Below are 21,150 nucleotides of genomic sequence, written 5' to 3' on the forward strand. Positions count from 1 at the left end.
TGTAGGCATCCTCACATCTTCCTGTCTCTTCATGTACAACACTCGATGATGTTGAGATTAGGGCTCTGTGGGGGCCATACCATCACTCCCAGTACTTCTTGTTCTTTGTTACGCTGAAGCTAGTTCTTAATGACTTTGGCTGTATGTTTGGGGTCATTGTCCTGCTGCAGAATGGGGCCAGTAAACAATCATTTATATTTCTGAAAGCATTTTTTGTTTACAGCATTTTTTCACACCTTCCGAAAACTTTTGCACAGTACTGTGAACACACTGACTGAAACTGGACTAAACTTTCAATATATTGAATGAAAGTCAGTAATGAAGACATAATTCTATGGAAAATGCACGTAATGCTGCCCAATGCTCTGTGGGGCTTGGAGGTGCTGCTGCTGTGAGCCCCGGTGTGAATGGACCCAGGGCCCCTGCCCTTGGTGGATTCAGGGGGACGGGCGTGCCCATGGAGGTCAGCGGGGGAGCTGCCCCTAGCCAATCCTTTCATTCCCATGCCCAGTTGCCTCCCCCCTTCCGCTCCATCACACCACCACACATGCAGGGCCTTGAGGTACAGGTGCGTCACTGAGGTGCAGGGGAGGCATTCCTCCTCCGTCCCCTCCTGGCCACCTGTGCCTCAATTTTATTCCACAACTTAGACACTCAAATTATTTACATTGTCACGACACATACGTATAGGCCCTTGGCACTCTGTTTATTCAACCTCACCTCTCAATTTTATGTAGACATTGAGGGTTCTCGGGAGGGGCCGTGCTGACACAAGCTGCTATCTGGTTGTTGACACCATGCCCCTCCCAAGTTTTAAATGAAATTTAGAACAGCACATACCAACACCACATATGAGCTCTCTGGGCAAAACCTGGTCTTGTTAGGAGAGCTGCTCCATCCAAAGTTGGACGGAGCAGCTCTCATTTCTAGTAATGTATTAACCCCCCCCCCAAAAAAAAAAAAAAAAAAATCATGACTGTCCTGAGTTGGAACCAGGAAGCAAAGTTACAGTCTTACACGCCTATCCGCAGTTTTTTTCCTCCTTTTATTCACTCGAGGCCCCGTTCCCTTAGAAACTGTGTCTCCCAGACCACTAAAAAACCAACCAAAAAGTGAGTAAAAAACAATTTAAACATAATAAAACAACGAAAGAACAATATAGTATCCACAACTGCACCATAGAGTAAAGCAGTCAAAAATGGATTATTAAACATTAGGTCTCTTTAACAGGTCCCTGTTACTTCATGAATTAATAACTGATCAACACACTGATTTACTCTGACTTACAGAAACCTGGTTACAGCAGGATGATGTTAGTTGAAATGGATCATTTAACATTTACATTTAACAGTGTTTCCTGAAAACTCTCTTTTGTTGGATCATTTCCTAATAACATTTAACTTACAACAATACCACTGTAACTCCTTTAAAAAAAGCCTCAAATCAGAAGTATTTGACTCCCTTGTATTACTTTCAAATGCGCAAGTTCTGCCATTAATTAATGCTTCAATCTTAAATAGGATTAACCCATCTCTATTAATCGTCTATGTACCACAGGCCTTCAAGCTGCCAGTCGTTAAACTGTTACTTAAAAAGTCATAATTTGACATTGGTTCTAAATTCAGATAAAACTGAAGTTATTATTGTATATTATTGTACTCAGCTCTAAAAATCTTAGAAATATGGTATCTAACCAGATTCTTACTCTGGATAACATTACCTTGGCCTCCAGTAACACTGTGAGGAACCTTGGAGTCATTTTTGACCAGGATATGTCCTTCAAAGCACATATTAAACAAATATGTAGGACTGCTTTCTTCCATTCCAAATCCAGAATTGAATTTAAAATCTTTCTCATCACATACAAGGTCTTTAATAATCAGGCCCCATCTTATCGGAAAGACCTCATAGTACTGCATCACCCACTTTGCTCTCAGACTGCAGCCCTACTTGTGGTTTCTTGGGTATTTAAAAGTAGAACTGGAGGCAAAGCCTTCGGTTTTCAGTCCCCTCCTTTGGCGAAACAGCTCCCAGTTTGGATTTGGGAGACAGACACTATCTCTACTTTTAAGATTAGGCTTAAAACTTCCCTTTTCTATATCAGTGTGAAGAGCTGCCTTTATCTCATTTGTTTTTTATTTAAAAAAAATATTTTATCTGATTCTTGGGGGATTTTGATAATTTATGTTAATGAATTTGTTTAGTCCATACTTCAGCTGTGAGCTTTAATTTAACAGTTACTTTTTGTACCTTCTGCATTGCAGCACACAGCACATCTTTGCCTGTGTAGATGGGAACCGGAACGGAACCCAGATATTGCACCAGGAACTTCTCAATCCAACCATCTTTTTGAACTGCAAGAAGAAAGAAGAAAACATGCTTTTAATCATCGTTGCAGCTGATGAAATTCTCTTTACACAATCCAGTGTGCTGCAACGCACCTTGCTCAATTTCTTTGGGCACCCTGACAGCATAGAAGGCGGGAAAAATGCCTATAGCCCCAGTCCTCATGTTGTAACCCTGACACCACAGGTCCTTAGACTGGTTCAACATTAAGATAGGGTCATCTGCTTCGAGGTCCAGCTCATCTGCATGACGAGGAACAAACCTAAAACCATAGAGAGAAAAAGTACAGGATTTCAGATTCATGTGACTCTTTGCACATGGCACAGTTAATTTGTGTAAGTTCATGTGTGCTGACCTGTAGACAGCTCTGTGACTCTGTTGCCTCTCCACTCCATCCAGAACACAGGAGAACACACCAAACGAGCCAGCACCTGAACAACACATCACTGGCATTATACTCACAATCAGCTACTTAAAGTTTGTATATTTGCCATCCTCAACATCTAATGGGAAACAAGGAAAGAAAAGAAAAGCAACGAATCAAAATAAAATAAACAAAAAAAAAATAAGCATCCACTGACATTTATTTAGAAAAGCTTCATTTTTTATGTAAAATTATGGCTGCCCTGCATCATTTTCTAATAATGTAGTATTGGAAGGCTTAAATTAAACCAAAATACTTGTCAATACTGCAGCAATACTGCAGCATATCATTGCTCTTGCTGCTCCAGTCTTTCTGATGGGTTAAAGACCTTCCCCTAAAGTAACTACTTGTCTTCTGGAGTCTCCTTCTTACTATTCTGGGAAACACAGCAAATCTTTTGGCAATGGCACGTATTGATGTGTGTGAAAAAAAGTTTGGAAATACACACCTGTGGCACTGTTCTGGCTGTCGTTCTTGGCAAACAGGTTGAGGAACTTTCTGCTTATGGGAGCACAAGCTCTTCCACCATTCGACTCTTCTTCCTCTGACGTTGTGGATGATGTTACCTTGGACAGCTTGCAGGATCTTGGCATGACTTCCCTGCTCCTCTTCACCTCCTCCTCCCTCCTCTTCTTCACGTCTTCCTCATTTCTTCTTTTTTCCGCCACTTCCCTCCTCTCTTGGAGCAGTAGAAAAGACAGGTTATACTGAGAGCAGAGAGGAACGAGCAGGTGGTGTAGGTTTGATTTCAACTTCGCCAGTATTCTCTCTTTTTAAATTGTCATAATTTAATCTGGTCAGTGGTGTTACACAAGGTTTTGTACTAAGTTATCTACTTGTTTCTGTAATTCAATAAGAGCATGGCATGCTTTCAATGTTTGTTGATATTCAGAAGATACTTATCTCTGCTCAAAAGTCTTTGCTATTAAAATCGGACATAGGTGCAGTGATTTACTGAAGTGTGTGCAAAAGGTAAAAGAGAGTTTGTATAATTATAACAAGCTTTCAAGTCCGTATTTGATATGACCATCTTTATTCATCAACACAATCTTAACGCTCTTAAGCAAAATCTTCAGAAATAGTTTTCTAGACTTTCCAAAACCCTGTGGACCCACCAGCCCAGGTTCAGTACACACACCTCCTCTTAATCTATCAGATCCGCTGGAGGAATACCGTGACCTACAAGAAATGTTTAGCAAAGACAAGGCTCTATGTCTGCCCCCGCACAGACCCTATGACTGTGCCATCGTCACACATTAAACTCATCAGTTTACCTGCCTCAAACAGTAAGACAGTCATCCTTTCAATTCCTTGCCCTCTGAACTGTCCACCTGAGATGGCCAAACTGCTTGTTGCCCATGTTTTCACGTTACCCGGGATCACAGTACAAGTCGTGGCTGACAAGGGGCGTCAGTTCATCTCCCAAGTCTGGGAGACTTATTGTACCCCTGAGGTACGAGCAATGTTTAAGTTCTGGTTTTCATCCTCAGACAAATTGATAGAGAGAGACTCAACCAGACTCAACCAGCAACTCGAGCCCCAAGACCACCATCTGCTGCAACCAGGTCATCAGCAGCAGCGGCAGTATTTAAGCTCAGACCTTTACTTTCTGCCAGATCACCAGCTACCGTATGGTGGCAAATTGGTCTTCCTGTTTTCCTCCCTATATTTTTTTAAAAGGGAAAAAGTGTTTTAATCCCGGAAGAAATGGGAGTTGCTATTACTCATATATATATATAATGTTATGTGAGATTGTAGGCCTTAGATATACCTTACTACACTTTGTAGCCATAAAATATGCTTATTTCTTTTCTAAAAACAGAAATGTGCAAGGGGCATGTTAAAAATTAGCAGAAGTATTTACCTTTCTTTTTTGCTTCCTCATTTTTCTTCTTCTGCTCCACATACTGTGGGTCTTCATCCTCATTGGCTGACTGATAGACCGTTTCTGCATCACTGTCATCATTGTGCTCGTTGTAACCATTCAAGCAGTACTTGAGGTTCACCAGCTCCAGTTGAGCATGTTCATCCACCACCAGAGTATATTTAACAGAGTCATAATTTAACCCTGTTAAAGTTTCACGGATTGGTACAGTCTGATTAGCCACAGAGGCCATGATATTGTCATCCTTTTCTTTCTTGGGGTCTACCCCTGTTTCAGTGGTACAGTCCGTTTTGCTGTTACCTGTGGGACAGCACGTTAGATCATTCTGTAAGCTTAGGCATGGAGTTGGAACTCCCTCCCCCTCTTCTTCACTGATGTCAGGGTTAGTTCGGTAGGTCAGAGAGGGATGCAGAGGCCCTGATGGGGGTCCTTCTGTGTCTGAGCTAAGGGACATCCTGTTGGACCCTCCCTCACTGCTGGACCGGGAGAGGACAGAGGGGTTGTCCTGGGTCCTGTCATGGTTCTGGTCTAAGAATACAAAACACGGAGCATCATTGTCAAATGTTTCCAGTTTGTAAAATTTTAGATAACACAGATGAACTTCACACATATGGTTATACTCTAAGATCGTTTTATTTTGCCATATTCTTTATAGCTGATATCAAGGGAATTCTAACAATTGGTTAACAAAGGTTCCAGAATACGTTTGCAGGTTTAGGTAATAGAATTTACAATAGTCCCACAGTATACTTGGGTATTTATCAAATCCCAGGGGAATAATTTTCAAACATCAAATATTGTAGTGCACTGCACAAACACGGGGAATTATTTATAGATAGCCCATTTATATCTCTACCTGTAGCTATAAATGGAACATTTGCCTGAGCTCAGTGAGATATGAATGGTGAAAGCTGGCAACTGCTAATACTAAAACAATTCTAATTAGTAAAGTGGGGGTTCAGTCTAATTAATACAGGTGAACCAACCAATGTAAATAAAATTGTGTGGACTATTTGCCTTTAGAAATTTCTAGGAAGCTTTTGAAATGTAGGCTAGCAGGTTGATATTAGCATTCTGGTGCCGCCTCGCACAACACAACTATAGGCTTCCTGTTCACTGCAACAGTTATTAAACCTGCAAATATTTTCTGTGCTCTAAAGTAGTTTTTTATGCAGGGTGAGTTTTTTCAGAATTTTTTCATAGGGGTGACCATTGGGGGCTACATAAGAAACAAAAATAGAGAGGGAAAAAAAAGGAGAAATTTCTAGGAAACTACATTTCTAGTACTGCGCTGGACCTCAGTAGAGCCTATGCTGTACTATAGATTGCATCACAACTATACTTAACTTTATTAAAAGGTGCATTTGTAGGGTTTAAGGGTATACCATGACTATAACATATATTTAATGCAAGATTTTAAATCAAGCGTAACCCTGGATCTCTGATTTTCTTTTAATAGCTTTGGCTCAAAAGCAATATCAGGCACAGAAATCCTTCATTAGTCGACTCTAGTAATGTATTTTTAATTACTTAATATTTTTTAATTGATTTCAGAAATATAAGTAGCTCATTTCAAATGTAATGACTTAAAGAAATTTAAAAAAGATATCTATCTCAACACAGACGTCTCTCTGACTTTAGTTTTCAATGCTAATAATAACATTCCTCCTGATAGTGATGGTCCGTTAAGAGATTTTCTCACTCTCATTTCCAGGCATGTTTCTCTCTTTCTTTCTTTCTGTCACTTTTCTTTTTCTGTTCCTCCAACTTCTTCTCCTTTTACCAACCTGGTCTTCACCCCCTGTCCAATATCCACGCAGACATTAAGGTCAATAATAAAATAAAATCAATGTAAAAATTAATAAAAAGAGGAGCCTGCAGAGAGCATAATGTGTTTCACAGACGAAACCATGATCCTGTTTGCTAAAACTGCCAAACAGGAAATGATTATTAAAAAAAATTGGTGTGAACCTTGGTTCAATACCTTGGTGTGTTGTCTCCAGGTTTCTCTGTACTATGGGTGTGCGCGGCACCACCATAGCAGGCAGATAGACTTCCTTATTAGACAGAGTTTTATTCGACTTTAAGGCGCTTCCTCTGTTGCCTCCTTTAGTGCCTCCTTTTCCTCTCCCATCAGCTGCTCGGCCTTTCAGTCCGTTTTCTTCCCTTGGCCTCTGATGTCCATTCTTGTCTTTTGCTTTTGACTCTTCACACGGTCGTCCTCCTCTTCTATCTATCACTCCATCTTTTCCTCTGAGGTCGCCCAGGCCCCTGTCTCTCATCACTGTTGCTCCTTTTCCTCCCCCTCTTCCTCCTCCACTTCCTGCTCTCCTCTGGTTCCTTAGTGTGCGGGAAGACTGTGTATGCATAGCTCCAGGCATTGATTGTTCCCGTGGTCGAGCTCGTGTGTCTGAGCCAGTGGCAGCAGCCTGACCATTGGCTCTGCTGTTGGATACATTGGCTGTTGGAGGTTTGGGTGCTGGCCGGCGCTGAGTGCTGTGCTGGACTTTGTCCTCAGCTTTTGGTTGGACATCTAGTGGAGCGAGATCCCCTTAATACATACACACAAACAACAAAAGCAGCAGATTATGTATTAGGCAATCAGATATACGGTATACAGAGGGATATTCAAAGTAGCCTATGGTAAGCTGTTAATCCTGTTACAGCAACAGCAGAAGAAAAACACACACATGATGTTTTCCTGACTGAAGGAGTTGTTGTTCTGTTACGTCATCATTGCTTGCCACACAAATAATTCCACTGTTACATTAGACAAAAGGATGACAGCCGCGGATTCCAAAGAAAAACAAGAAAAAAAAGAACTCAGGAAAACAGAGACTTTAACAGTGCATGAACAGACTTATTATGCCATTAGTTGCTTACTGGTATGCTTGATCTGCAGCTTGAGTCTGACCTTACACAAAATGTTACCTTAACTATCAGTTTTCTACTTTTACTATTTTTTAAAGCTTTTAGACTTCTATATTTAGTGCAAAGCTTTGTACATATTGTAATAATAAAATAAAATTAGTATATAAGAATATATAATTTAGTCCAATTTTTAATTCTAATTGTACTTAGCTTGACTTTGCCTCTAAACAGGAAAATGTGTACAGTCAGGGGTTAAAGTGTGATCTAGCAGGTGGGGGAGCCCTAAAATCAGTTGTAGTGACTCAGTGGGGGGGGGGGGGGGGGGAAGGGGGGGGGGGGGAATCACAGGTGAAGTCACAATAACTGCTATTGAGAGCTCCAATAGAACTTTGTGTGCAGGCTGTGATCAGTTGATTTGGGCGACTGGCACTCTGAGGTTCCCTGCTCTTTGTAGATTTGCACAACTGAATTCAACAAGATCTAAGCAGGTGTTCCACGAGTTGTCCTGGCTGATTTCTATCCTCTGCACTGACAGTACACTGTTGATGCTGTCTTTTTTCTAGATCTAAGCATCATTAGCTAAGAGTCATATTCATCTCTGCTAATCTTGATCTAGCAGACCACGAGCACCACAGCCACTGTGCACCAGTCACACACTGTTGTTTACTTCAAATCCATGACAGACTAACCGGTTTATCCTGCACTAACCTGCAATGTATTTTCTTGCAGTCTTTAAATAACACAGTTAGTCTGCCTTAGTTTGCAACATGTTTCACCATATGAAAAACAGTGTCACATGTACAGACCCAATATTTGATTTAAACACATGATTACATGCAAGCTTTAAATTTACAGTTTATCAAATCTGGGGATAGTGTCTGGCAGCCTAGGGTGATGTGGGGGAGGGCTATGGTCTGAATCAAACCTGATGAATATGTCTTTGTAGGTTCTCACTCATCCAGGTCATGGTAATCTAAGGAGCTTGGAAAGAAAAGCAACTGGACTTCTTTAATTTTCTTGAAGATGGTTCATCTCTCATCCTAGAAGCTTCTTCAGCCCAGGTATTAAAACCCTAGTGGGATCTGTCCCTTAGCAGGGTCGCTGACCTACTGTTGATCATGAGCCTCTTTGCATGAGCCAAGGTGAGAAAAAGGGTGTTAGTCATTATATGCAGAGGTTTCAGGTGAAACCATTGTGAGACCTTACCACACCCATTGAGATCACCTAACTCAAAATGTTAGTCGGCGATCAGGTGCCTGGGAAGGGATCTCAAAGCTGCATTGTAGGTGGCTGATAGTTGGTTTCATAAACCACCTCCTCTGTTCAAAGATGGCTGTTCACACTGGACATAGATGGCTTCTTTCACTCCTCTTTCAAACCATCTGTCTCCTCTGTCCAAAATGTCAGCATTGGCATCTGTCTCTGATAAACCTGCTATATAAGGGATGACAATGTTGAAGCGCTACCTCGACAGGACAAGACTCAACTTTACATCTCCATCTAAAGGATAAAGGTCACTCTTTTGAGAATGCCAGTCACTTTTCTTTCAAAGCTTCTTTGATAACCTGTTGAAATAATAATCTGTTCACTCCTTACTGCCATTGTCCTGTGTAGTACCCCCATTATTTCTATGACCTAAAACTTTCTTCAGCCCTGTCCAGATCTCCCTATTGTTGTTTTGCTCCAGTTGCTGTTCCAGTTTCCTCCTGTAGCTGTTCTTGTCCTGCCTAATTTGCATTTTAGTTCCTTTTGGATTCGCTCGAGATTGTCTTTGTCCCCTGAGCTAAAAGGCATCTTCTTCTCATTTAGCAAGGCTTGTAGCTCAGGGGTCACCTATGGTTTATTGTTGGAAACCCCCCATATTTTCTTGGAGGGTACTGTGCTCTCCACACAGAAACTGATGTAATCTGTGATGCGCTGCGTCAGACCATCAGTGTCTTCCCCATGTGGACTGCAGAGTACATCCCAGTCTGTGGTCTCGAAGCAGCCCCTCAGCCTTTCACAGGCCTCCTCCAACTAGATTTTCACAGACATCAGTGGTTGATTAATCACATGCTAACGGCCAGCTGCTCAATCTCTGGAATTCTCTTAACTGTAAAAAGACAAACTAAGCACGAAACCACCCACAGTCTGCTTCCTGGGTTCGAATTAGATAGCGAATTAGAAAAAAAAGAAATAAAATAAAGTTTGCTGACCTATGCCCTGCCCTAAACCTAGAAATAGCCAAATGAAAGTAAAATATTGCAGTCACCCACTAGTTGTAAAAAGCTATCTGCCCCACGAACTCTATATTAGTTACGGTTTAAGATTTGTATATGAGAGCACTGTGTGATTTATCCTGCTCTGTTCTAAATCATCAAATACACTATTTTGCATTATACTGTAATAATCTGAGGGATCTTAAGAACTACTATAAGTTTGTATTTTGAACCTGTGTTGAGTTTTCGTACCTGTGATATGTGGGGAGGAAGAGTGGGAGTCTTTCCAGCTGGCCTTGCCTAAAGAATTGTTGTTGATGGAGTCCTGAAAAGAAAGTATGAAACAGAGCAGCAATAAGAATAAGACCAACTGATAGGTTTGTAGCTTGAACCCATCCGCTGGAACGTTGAAGGCAATATAATTACACTGCAAAGCAAGACACAAGTAGGCAAGCTTCTTCATGTTTCTCGTGCACGGGAGAGAACCGGACAGGCACCGTTCCTTCGCTTGACCCCAGTTGCTCTCGTCCGTTCTCCCGTACCACTGTTCTTTTATTGAGGTTACATGAATATGCATAAGTTCATTAACATATGACGTCTACATACACACAAAGAGTACCTTGCCTGTGTGTGTGTGTGTGTGTGTGTGTGTGTGTGTGTGTGTGTGTGTGTGTGTGTGTGTGTGTGTGTGTGGACTGCTGATCAAAGGGTCAAACATCCTTGGTCAGGAAGAGGGTAGCCTCCCCCTCACCCTAGATGGTTCATCCTAGATAACACGGTGAGGAAGTCCTACAGTTCATCTAAACAAAGAGCACTTAGACTAGAACAGACGCAACTACGTTAATCCTACCATAAAACAATAAGACACGGTATGACCTCTCATGCTCCCAAAGTGCTGTCTAATACACACAAAGTTTGCAGACTATCAAGGATCAAAACCTCTACCAATCTACAACTAATTACAAAACTCTAAGCATATATAAGTAAATATTTCTAAGTATAAATGACAATCAACAATACAAATCTAACACCAACAACAACAAATGACTGGATTACTAACACAAAAAGTGTGAAATCTTATTTCTATCACATTAGGTACATAACTAGGCCCAAAGTCTCTAATGACAGCAATGCCAGGAAGAGGTAGGAGGACTGATGAGGAAGTGTGTGGCATCATCACGAAAAGGTATGCCAATCCCTCACTGACCAGCCCTCTAAATGACCTCACACTCAAAGGTGCTTCGGATCTGGTCCAGAGGACAGAGCAATGCCAGGTTACCTTGAGAGGGTAATCAGGGTAACCTCTGATCCACACTCCTAACTTGTCTTTATTTTTTATAATATACACCAGAGGTCACCAACAGGTGGACCTGTATTCAGACCCATATGGAGCTGGAGCCACAGCCAAAACAGAAGGTTATTATTTAAAAGCTGACGTGAAGCTTCAATTTTAACTGGTCGTCAATGAATGGTCTAAGTGGACGTGAGTTAAGCAATCCCACAAGACATCACTGAGCTAATCAAGTCTGTGCATTCCAGGCAGTACGCACTGCAAATAACACAGTGGAGTCCCTGGATCAGAGGTCACCAACAGGCAGACTGTGGTCTGGGTCTGGGCAAATGTCACATATGGACTTGGATCTAGAGCCAAAAAGTGAAGGTTATGATTTAAAACCTGACGAGGCGCATCTATTTTAACTGGTGGTGCTTTTGTAGTCTTTATGGTAGGGGTTTAGTGGATAAGGGAATGCACAGACCAACTGGATGTGAGTTAAGCAAGCCCTCAAGACACCACTAAGCCAATCAATGCAGACAGATGATAGGCAAGTTACACATTTCATTTCATTTCATTTCATTTTTATTTATTTCACACTTGGTACTACAAATCAAACAAAACAACCACATCTTCTATCAACAAAACACAACAACCATGTGTGAAAAGGAGCAGGAAGAAGAAAATATTCTTATTAAACCCTGCCCCCTATCTACCATCGAACTTATATCACCGATGGGCACCAAAAATCAGGAACAAACTAATATTGACATTTCTCTCCGGTCGAATCCCAAACCAACATCACATTCATTCGCATTCTTCATACTGAGTTATCGTTTTAAACATATAACACTTTTTAAAACATTGTAGATTTATACAATTCTTTAAATTATAATGAAGTGAATTCCACAGTCTTATACCCCTAACCGTTGTGCTCATTAATCTTTGTGTAGTCCTGGCTAACTGATGTTTAAAATAAAATTTCCTTCTATTCTCTTCTCCCCTTGAACACATCAAAAATACTCTTTGTAACTTAAAAGGCAAAATATTATTTTTAGCCTTAAACATAATTAATAATGTCCGTAATTTCACTAAATCTCCTAATTTTAATAATTTTGATTCTATAAATAATTTGTTTGTATGTTCTCTATATTTAACATTATGAATTATTCGTATAACTTTCTTCTGTAATAGGTTTAAAGGTTTTATGGTATTCTCATATGTATTCCCCCAAACTTCAACACAATAGTTGATATATGAAAAAAACAAAGAAAAATATAAAATACGCATTGTTTTATAATTTAATAAATCTCTTATACTACCCAAAATATAAATACTTTTGACCATTTTCTTTCTAATATGTTCAATATGAGATTTCCATGTCAAATTCTCATCCACTATTACACCCAAAAAACGAAATTCAGTAACTCTTTCAATCAATTCTTCCTCTATAAACATAATGACTTTATCCTCCTTTACACGATTGCCAAATATCATATATTTCGTTTTTGTCAGATTCAAAGATAATTTATTTACATCAAACCATTTTTTTATTCTTAACATCTCAGAAGTCATAATTTCAACCAAGTCTTTCAAATTCTCTCCAGAGCAATAAAAATTTGTGTCATCTGCAAATAAAATCGAATTTAACCTTTTAGATACGTCACAAATATCATTAATATATAAATTAAAGAGTTTAGGTCCCAAAATAGAACCTTGAGGAACACCACATACAATCTTCAGTCTTTCAGAAGTATTGCCAAAATAATAAACATATTGCAACCTATTCTCTAAATAACTCATTAACCAATTCAATGCTACTCCTCTCACTCCATGGTTATACAATTTAGAAATCAAAATAGAATGTTGTATCGTATCAAAAGCTTTTTTTAAATCAACAAATACTCCCACTGTGTATTTATTATTATGTGTTGCAGATGAAATATCTTCAATAAAAGTCAACAACGCTAATGCCGTTGACCTATTTTTACGAAATCCAAATTGGTTTTCATGTATTAGTTGATATTTTTCAATAAAACTATCAAGTCTTTGTGCAAAGAGTTTTTCTAGCAGTTTTGAAAACTGTGATAAAAGAGACACTGGCCTATAATTGTTAAAACTATGCTTATCTCCTGATTTATATAATGGTATTACTTTTGCCACTTTCATTCTGTCAGGGAATACTCCTGACTGTAGCGAAAGATTAAAAATATAACAAAGAGGAGTACTTATACAATCTATTGTCTTTTTAATTATGACCATGTCTAAACCTTCACAATCAGTAGATTTTTTATTTTTACAATTTTTTACGATTGCTACTATTTCTTTTATGGTAGTATCGGCTAAGAATATGGAATTAACCATTCTATTATCACCTATCCAGGCTTCCTCATCTCCTGGATCATCATTTTTCCTGATTAGATTTGCTAAGGTAGGTCCAACATTTACAAAAAAAGAATTGAATTCGTTTGCTACTTCGGTCTTATCTTTAACAACTTGATTATTATTAATAAAATAATTAGGCCGAACTATGGGTGTGTTCTTATTACCCAATACCTCTTTAAAAATATTCCAAATGCCCTTAATATTATTTTTGTTTTCCTGAAAAACTTTATTATAGTAATCTTTCTTAGCTTTCCTCAATATTAATACCAACTTATTTTTATATAGTTTATATTTCATTTCCGCATTTTTAGTTCTATATATTATATACTCCCTATATAAATTATTTTTCTTTTTACACGCATTTGCAAGACCCTTAGTTATCCAAGGTTTCATATTTATATTCTTTTTCTTATGCTTAAATGATATCAATGATATTATTCTCCAAACTATTAATAAAAATATGATCAATTAGTGTTTCTGATTTATCCGTTATTCTACTCGGCTTTATAATTAAAGGATAAAATCCTTTACCATATAATAATTCAAAAAAATCTGACGAAGCCTTATCATTTGTCACTTTACAAAGATCAATATTATAATCACCACACAAACATACAGTCTTATTTCCCTTAACCTTACTCAATAAATTTTCTACTGCTTCTGTAAATAACTCAATCTGTGATCCCGGTTTCCTATATATACACGTTACAATTATATTACTTCTCTTTTCTATATCCAATTCTACTGTCACAGACTCCATTAAATCATCCATAACAACAGACATACATTCAACTTTTTTACATTTCAAATCACAATTAACGAAAAGTGCCACCCCTCCTGCCTTTGTCTTAATTCTATTCACAAAGTACAAATCGTATCCTTCAATACAAAAATTACAACCCTTATTCTCATCTAACCATGTTTCAGACAGAGCAATTATTTGAAACTTGCCTCTCAGACTATACAGAAAATCTTCAATCGAAGCAAAACTTCTATAAAGACTTCTGCAGTTAATATGAATTAAAGAAAATGTATTGGCTATATCAACCTTATCCCTGAATTGCTCCTCTGTAAAATAATCACATGTGACATTAATTGTATTAAGCACATTCCTTTCAGGGTCAATACCTACTTCAAAATCATATGATTTATAATCTGTGTCGTCAAACATAATGCATAAATTATTCTAGCGCTATCTATTACCTCATAAGAAAGAGAAGGAAACAAAAAAGAGAAAAGAAGGAGAAAAAAAAAACTGAAAAAGGAAAGAAAAGATCCTAAACAATCTCACATTCATTTATCAACATATTTTAAAGTCCGTTGATCTTGTTATCTTCCATATCCAATTTTACAATTTCCTTTTGTCCTTTTCCTCCCGAGGTAGCATTTGACCTTGCCAAAAATAAACTAGTTATAGCCATAATTGGTCGCAACCATTTGTCTATCTTAATCATATTATCACGTATAATTGTCCAATTCCTCAAGTTCCTTAATCGTTACAACCTTGGCTTCTTCTGGTGTTCCATTCAGTTTAATCATCACTTTGCAATTCCTGGTCCAGGTTGCTTGAATCTTTTTCTCCTTCCGTAAAATACGAGCTTGTCTTGCAATATCTGCATTTCTTTTTGTAAGATGTTCATTCAGATATACTCCACTTCCTTTCAAAAGGCTGGACCGTCTCAGCAATTCTACTTTGTGTTTTCGATTAACAAATCTCACTACAATTGCTGGAGGAGCATTTTTGTGCCTTCTAGGAAGAGTATAGCATGCAGATATATTGTTACTATGCAGGGGAAGATTTTTACTCGAAAAGAATTCCACAACCTGCCGTTCCAACGATTGTAGCTCCTCCATCGGGGGCACGTCCTCTCCTCGTTTTGCACCAGTCCCAGATTCGGTAACTCTCGCATATGTTCTGTGTTTAGTTTCCAGACCTGTAATGACCATTTCCTCGAGTCGAGCCTGCTGTTCTAGGTCGTCCACCTTCCTTTCCAAAAAATGGATTGTCTTATCTTTCTCCTTGACCAGATCTTTTAGTTCTTTGATTTGCTCCATCATCGACATTAATATTCCTTGTTGCTTATTTACTTTTTCAATTTCCGACGTTAACGAATTAAGTGAATGCTTAATCTCTTCCAGATCTTCTTCGACTTTCTTCATCTTTGCCATTTTGTCTCTCTTTGATGTCAATTATTAGTACCTTTGTTTGCCCAAACAAAATCTATAGTCAGAATTATTTGGAATTTTTCTTATCACCAAACATTACGGCACCACCGCAAGGACGCCAATCCATGAAAATATGGTAGAAAAGTAAAAGAAAGATAGTGATACATGTAGAAAAAAGGGAGAGATACAGATGACTCCACCAGAGAAAGCTGAGAAAAAGACAGGTAAGATGGAGAAAGTGAGAATAAAATAAGGAAAAAATTGTTTAAAAACTCTTTAAAAAAAAAAAAAGTGGAAAGCAAAAATGCATGAGTAAGTGCTGGGCCTTTCCAGATGCATTTGGTTTATCTCCAAGCAGACGTGGCCCTGAAAGAACAGATTCTTCCACTTCCTGGCCTCAAATGGTCCCTGGGACAGATTTCTTAGGTCTGATCTTGACATTGTTTGGGTCCACACACAACTGTGAGGCCCAATGAACAAAATCAAAACTAAATAATGTTCAAGGATCAACAATGAGCACCTCTATATGTCTATGAAAATGACCGTGACTCAATTTAAACCCAGGTACAAAATCCTGGCAGTACAAGATACAACTACTAAATTTTCAAACTGAACAAAAAAGTAGGGGGGTTCAACATAAGAGGGGAAAAAAGTGAGACCTCGATGACTTGGAAACATGAAGATGAGAAAGAGGATTAACAGATTTTCTGACAAAGGGCTGAATAAGACGGAGACAATATATATACTGAAAGGTGACAAGGGAAGTGGAAACGCATGAGAACACAGCAGAAATAAATTAGACATGACATGACAGGGGAGGCAAAACCAAACACACTGAACACAGGACGAGAAACTGTCAAAAATAAGACAGGAAACACATTGAGAAACAAACGAAAACACAGGGAAGAAACAGACATGTGAACAAGACAGACTCAGGCGACAAAACACAGCGACATGACTAAGAAACACAGAGGACGAGGGCAAAGGCACAAAGGGTGCCTAATAGACAACCAGAAAGTACAATAAACTCAGAGAGATGAAAAGGACTAACCTCAAGTGTAAATTGTATGAAACTTAAATCATTACAATATAAAGAAAGAATTAAATTCTAAATAAACTGAAAAGGCTGGGACAAAGACCCAGAACCCTGACATTTGCACATGTAATATATTCTGTCCATAGAGAATCTATATCATTCATATTTAATATAGTTGGGACAAGAGGTGTTTTTTATTCTTGTGCATTTGTTGTGCAGAATATACTCAGAGAATGTTCTCAGCACATTAATAACAAAACAGCACAAAACGGCTTTAGAGACTCAAGATTTTGCTGTTTCAAAGATTTTGCTGTTTCAGACTGAGGAGCTTACAAACCTACACTGGAAACCCTTTATCAATAACAAATACAAAGTCTAGTGAAGAATATACTTTAAGGGCATTGTACCAGACTACAATATACATTATATAATGTTATTTTCATGTATAGCATTGAAATACACTACCCTGTCAGTGAGGTACCAAACAAAAAGAGATACAAAACAACCACAATCATGTAAGATAATGACAGACACTGAAAATAACTCCCAAAATAGAAAAAAATGACCATGGATATTAAAAGACAACCACAGACACTCAATAACCACTAAGTGACACAAAGTGACACAAATGACCCTAACATTAACAATGTTAATCCATAACATTTTCTGTCTTTGTCATCATGTCACCTCCTGATGACGCAAACAGAACCACATCATCTGCAAAGAGCAGAGAGACACTTCTGACTAAGGGCGTCCACCCAGACATCCCCTCCTCTGTCATGATTTGATAACCTGCAGAATACTGCAGATGAACAAACATAGAATCATGTATGCAAACATGTATGGACGTTCCTTTCTACAGCTATGTGCAAACATGCAGTAATGGAAAGGAGAATGTGTATTTGGCAGCTCAAATGTTTATGTTTTGTTTTTGATCAATAGCATCGATCTACAGCAGAGATATAGAAAAAATATAACGGGATCCAGTTAGAGAAAATTTCTTGAAGCAAAGGTCTGGAAAATCATAACATGTAGAAACTGCACCATCAAATATTTCTACATTTTGCAGGCCAAGCAAAGTGTGGCTCTGTCAGTGGCTGATGCAAAAACTGGTTGTGGGAGGAGTTCAGTGAGACCATGGAAAAATAGTTTTGGTCAGCCTCAAAGCAATTCTGGCAAACCATCAGGTGACTGGAGGAGGAAGCAGTGCTCCACTCACACTGCACACAGCCGTAGTGGGACTCTGCTGACCTCAACTGAGACTATAGTCAGGCAGTGGAAGGAACAGCTTCCCAGATCTCTTAAATCCCTCAGTCACATCTTCTGTGATAGAGGCAAACTCTGGGGGTGAGAGGAATGACTGTTCTACCACTAGCTGTTAGGTCACTCATTTACTTAGACAACTGCTCAGCTGCAGGGCCCCTAGAGTAGATGAGATTCACAGAGCGTTCTTGGAGTTCCTGGATATTGTAGGGCTGTCCTGGCTGACACATCTCTGCAACATTGTGTGGAGGTCTGGGGAAGTGCCTCTGGACTGGCAGACTGGGATGGTGGTTCTTTGTGGTTCACTGGGAAATTTTATAGTGGTGTGAAAACAATGTTTGCCCCTTTTCCTGATTTCCCATTTTTTTTGTATGTTTGTCACATTTAAATGTTTCAGATCATGAAAGAAATTTTAAATATTAGACAAAAATGACACAAGTAAACACAAAATGTATTTTTAAAATGAAGGTGTTTGTGATTAAGGGGTAAAAAAAATCCAAACCTACATGGCTTTGTGTGAAAAAGGGATTGCCCCCTAAACGTAATAACTGGTTGGACAACCCTTAGTGGCAACAACTGCAATCAAGCATTTGCAAAAACTAGCAATCAGTCTTTTGTAATTCAGCCACACCTGTTTTCGAGTATGAACTTGCCTATTTAAGGTCATCCCACAGCATCTCAATCGGATTCAGGTCAGAACTTTGGCTAGGCAACTCCAAAGTCTTCATTTTGTTTGTCTTAAGCCATTCAGAGTTTGACTTTCTGGTGTGTTTTGGATCATTGTCCTGCTGCAGGACCCAAGTGCGCTTCAGCTTGAGGCCAAGAACAGATGGCCGGACATTCTTCTTCAGGATGTTTTGGCAGACAGCAGAATTCCTGGTTCCATTTACCTCAGCAGGTCTTCCAGGTCATGAGGCAGCAAAACAGCCCCAGACCATCACACTACCACCATATTTTACTGTTGGTATCATGTTCCTTTTCTGAAATGCTATGTTATTTGTATGGCAGATGTAATGGGACACACACCTTCCAAAACATTTTTCACACATATAGGTTTGGATTTTTTTTCCCCTTAATAGCGAAGACCTTCATTTAGAAACTGCATTTTTTGTTTGCTTGTGTTATCTTTGTCTAATATTTAAATTTGTTTAATGCTCCAAAACATTTGAGTGTGACAAACACACACAAAAATTGGAAATCGGGAAGGGGGGCAAACACTTTGTCACAGCACTCTAGGCAAGGGTACTATAGAGGAGGGTCCTTTTTTTTAGTTGAACCTTAGATTCAGGATGAACAATGCAGTTTTCATCCTGGTCATGGAGCACTGGACGAGGCAATTCAGTCCCTGTATAATCATAACGAGAGGTTTGGTCCTAATGCTGGCAGCATGTTGAACTTCTTTCAGATGGCTGTTGGACTCCACCAGGGCTGCCCTTTTCACTAATTCTTTTTACAGTTTTTATATACAGAATTTCTAGAACTTGTCTTGCCTGTCCTACCCCTTCATACCACCATTCACTGAGCGTAACTCCAGATTGCAACAGAGTTCAGTTCCTCTCAGCAAGACTGGTTCCAGAGCTTATGCCATGCATTGAGGTAAATCCTATTTTATCTAGTCCATCTCCTCAACGTCAGGCACTAGCTGGGGCTTCTTTTCCACCAAAGAGCTGATGTTTCATGTACCAAGAGCTAGTTTTAGTAGTCAGGAATTGGACTGCCAGGGCCTCCATTTTTGACTGCTGACATACTCACTGGCACTGGACACTTATGGCACATTCTGTGGGTGGTGAGCCCACAGGAGATGTAAAAAATAATGTAAAATGTAAAAATGTATTAGTTGAACACACAAAAACCATACTAGTTAAATGTTAGGTGGTTTTAGCTTGATTTAGCTTTTAACTGTTTTATTTTACAATTTGAAACCTTACAAATAGACAAGCTGTCTGAAAGTTAGTGTTTACAAGCAAAATATACTTATCTATAGTTTAATAACTTCTGAAAGCATGCAATTTAAAGGCAACATAAGCACATAAGAATTACTTTATACCAATTTATTAAATACTTTCCACCAGACCATTTCAGATTTACCTGAGAAGGTAAAGGTATGTTTTTCAAAAGGAATTGTGTAAAATCTCAGGTCACTACTGTAAAGAGTTTGCTCAGAAAAACAGAAGGAGAGTGAGAAAGCAGCCCCTGTAAATTTACTTGATTGTACATGACATTAAATATGTATAATTTAAATAACCTATATGAATGTGTTGACTCATAAGTAACTCAACAAAGCTAAGGAAGATGCAATGACAGAAAGAAGGGATAACACTGAAGGGGTGTTAGCTACCATCCTATAGACTAGATTATTCTGGTGTAATTTTAATCAAATGTCCAGAAGTTAGTTAAGGTATTCGAGGTTGGCAAGGCAGTGCAGTATACCTATATTAAGTATATATTTAATAGGATGGTAAAAAACAACAACAAAAAAACTGCTTTTCCAAGTGTCCTTGAGCAAATCCCCCAGCTAACCCAACCCCTAGCCGTTCAGCTGCCATGATACAGACTGATTTATCAGGACCGCCTCTCTAAATAAAAGCATGTGTGGAGAATTTGTGAAAAAAACAATAACAATCAATAAACAGGAATCTACAGCATTTGACTATGTGCCAGCACACGCATAAACACAAAATATACACAGATACACAACAAGCCACTGCTGTCTCATCCTCAGGACTGGATCCTCCCCGGAAATGCACAGAAATACGGTTATTCAGCTGGATGCTCAGATGTCTCATTCCAAATACACAATCCAACCATGACACACACTTTCCACAGCACCCCACAGCTCCTTTTAAAAACAGGCCTCCTACCTGGGTGCCGGCTTGTGGCAGCTGTGGGAACAGGGCCAAGGTAGTTGGTCTCTTTGGTCGATATTTGTCCATGACAGCATAGACGGATCCCCCCTTGACAAATGACAGCTTCCTTTCTCCCTCCCTCCCCCTCCTCTTCTCTTTTATTAAGCCAATGTTCGCACTGCTGCTCAGACAGACCCCCCACCCCCCCCACCCCACCCTCCAACCACCTCTACCTCCCTCTCTTTCCGTTATTTTCCTTTTGTCTTCTCAGCATCGATCAGCGCTGAGCTCAGCCTCAGGGCACATCTCTTTCAGTCCTTTCTTGCGTTATCATTCGGCATCCACAGCGTCAGACTACCATAATCATCATCATCATCATCACCACAGTTATCTTCCTGATGATGTGGAAATGGAGACGAGAGGAGACAGAAGGAGAAAGAGAAGTGGGTGGTGTTGG

The 21,150-nt window shown here is 39.2% G+C and overlaps 1 protein-coding gene across 4 annotated transcripts in view; it reads right to left on the bottom strand.

Annotated features, from left to right (window-relative positions):
* Positions 1-20,833, bottom strand: part of mapk8ip1a (mitogen-activated protein kinase 8 interacting protein 1a) — a 29,009-nt gene extending 8,176 nt beyond the window's left edge. Inside the window, exons 1-9 of one of the 4 annotated variants that reach the window (XM_080875222.1) lie at positions 10,151-10,748; positions 9,977-10,049; positions 9,360-9,542; positions 6,640-7,206; positions 4,635-5,183; positions 3,219-3,449; positions 2,702-2,777; positions 2,442-2,608; positions 2,251-2,354 (exon numbers count right to left, since the gene is read on the bottom strand). In XM_080875222.1, the coding sequence (XP_080731348.1) occupies positions 2,251-2,354; positions 2,442-2,608; positions 2,702-2,777; positions 3,219-3,449; positions 4,635-5,183; positions 6,640-7,036 (1,524 nt within the window). In that variant the 5' untranslated portion in view covers positions 7,037-7,206; positions 9,360-9,542; positions 9,977-10,049; positions 10,151-10,748. Of the gene's footprint in view, positions 1-2,250; positions 2,355-2,441; positions 2,609-2,701; positions 2,778-3,218; positions 3,450-4,634; positions 5,184-6,639; positions 7,207-9,359; positions 9,543-9,976; positions 10,749-20,708 lie in introns of those variants that run through there. The other 3 variants (XM_080875220.1, XM_080875221.1, XM_080875219.1) reach the window with 3 other exon arrangements.
* Between the last annotated feature and the right edge of the window lie 317 nt (positions 20,834-21,150).

This window comes from Rhamphochromis sp. 'chilingali', assembly GCF_963969265.1.
Source record: "Rhamphochromis sp. 'chilingali' genome assembly, chromosome: 2".
In the NCBI taxonomy this organism is placed as follows: Eukaryota; Metazoa; Chordata; class Actinopteri; order Cichliformes; family Cichlidae; genus Rhamphochromis; species Rhamphochromis sp. 'chilingali'.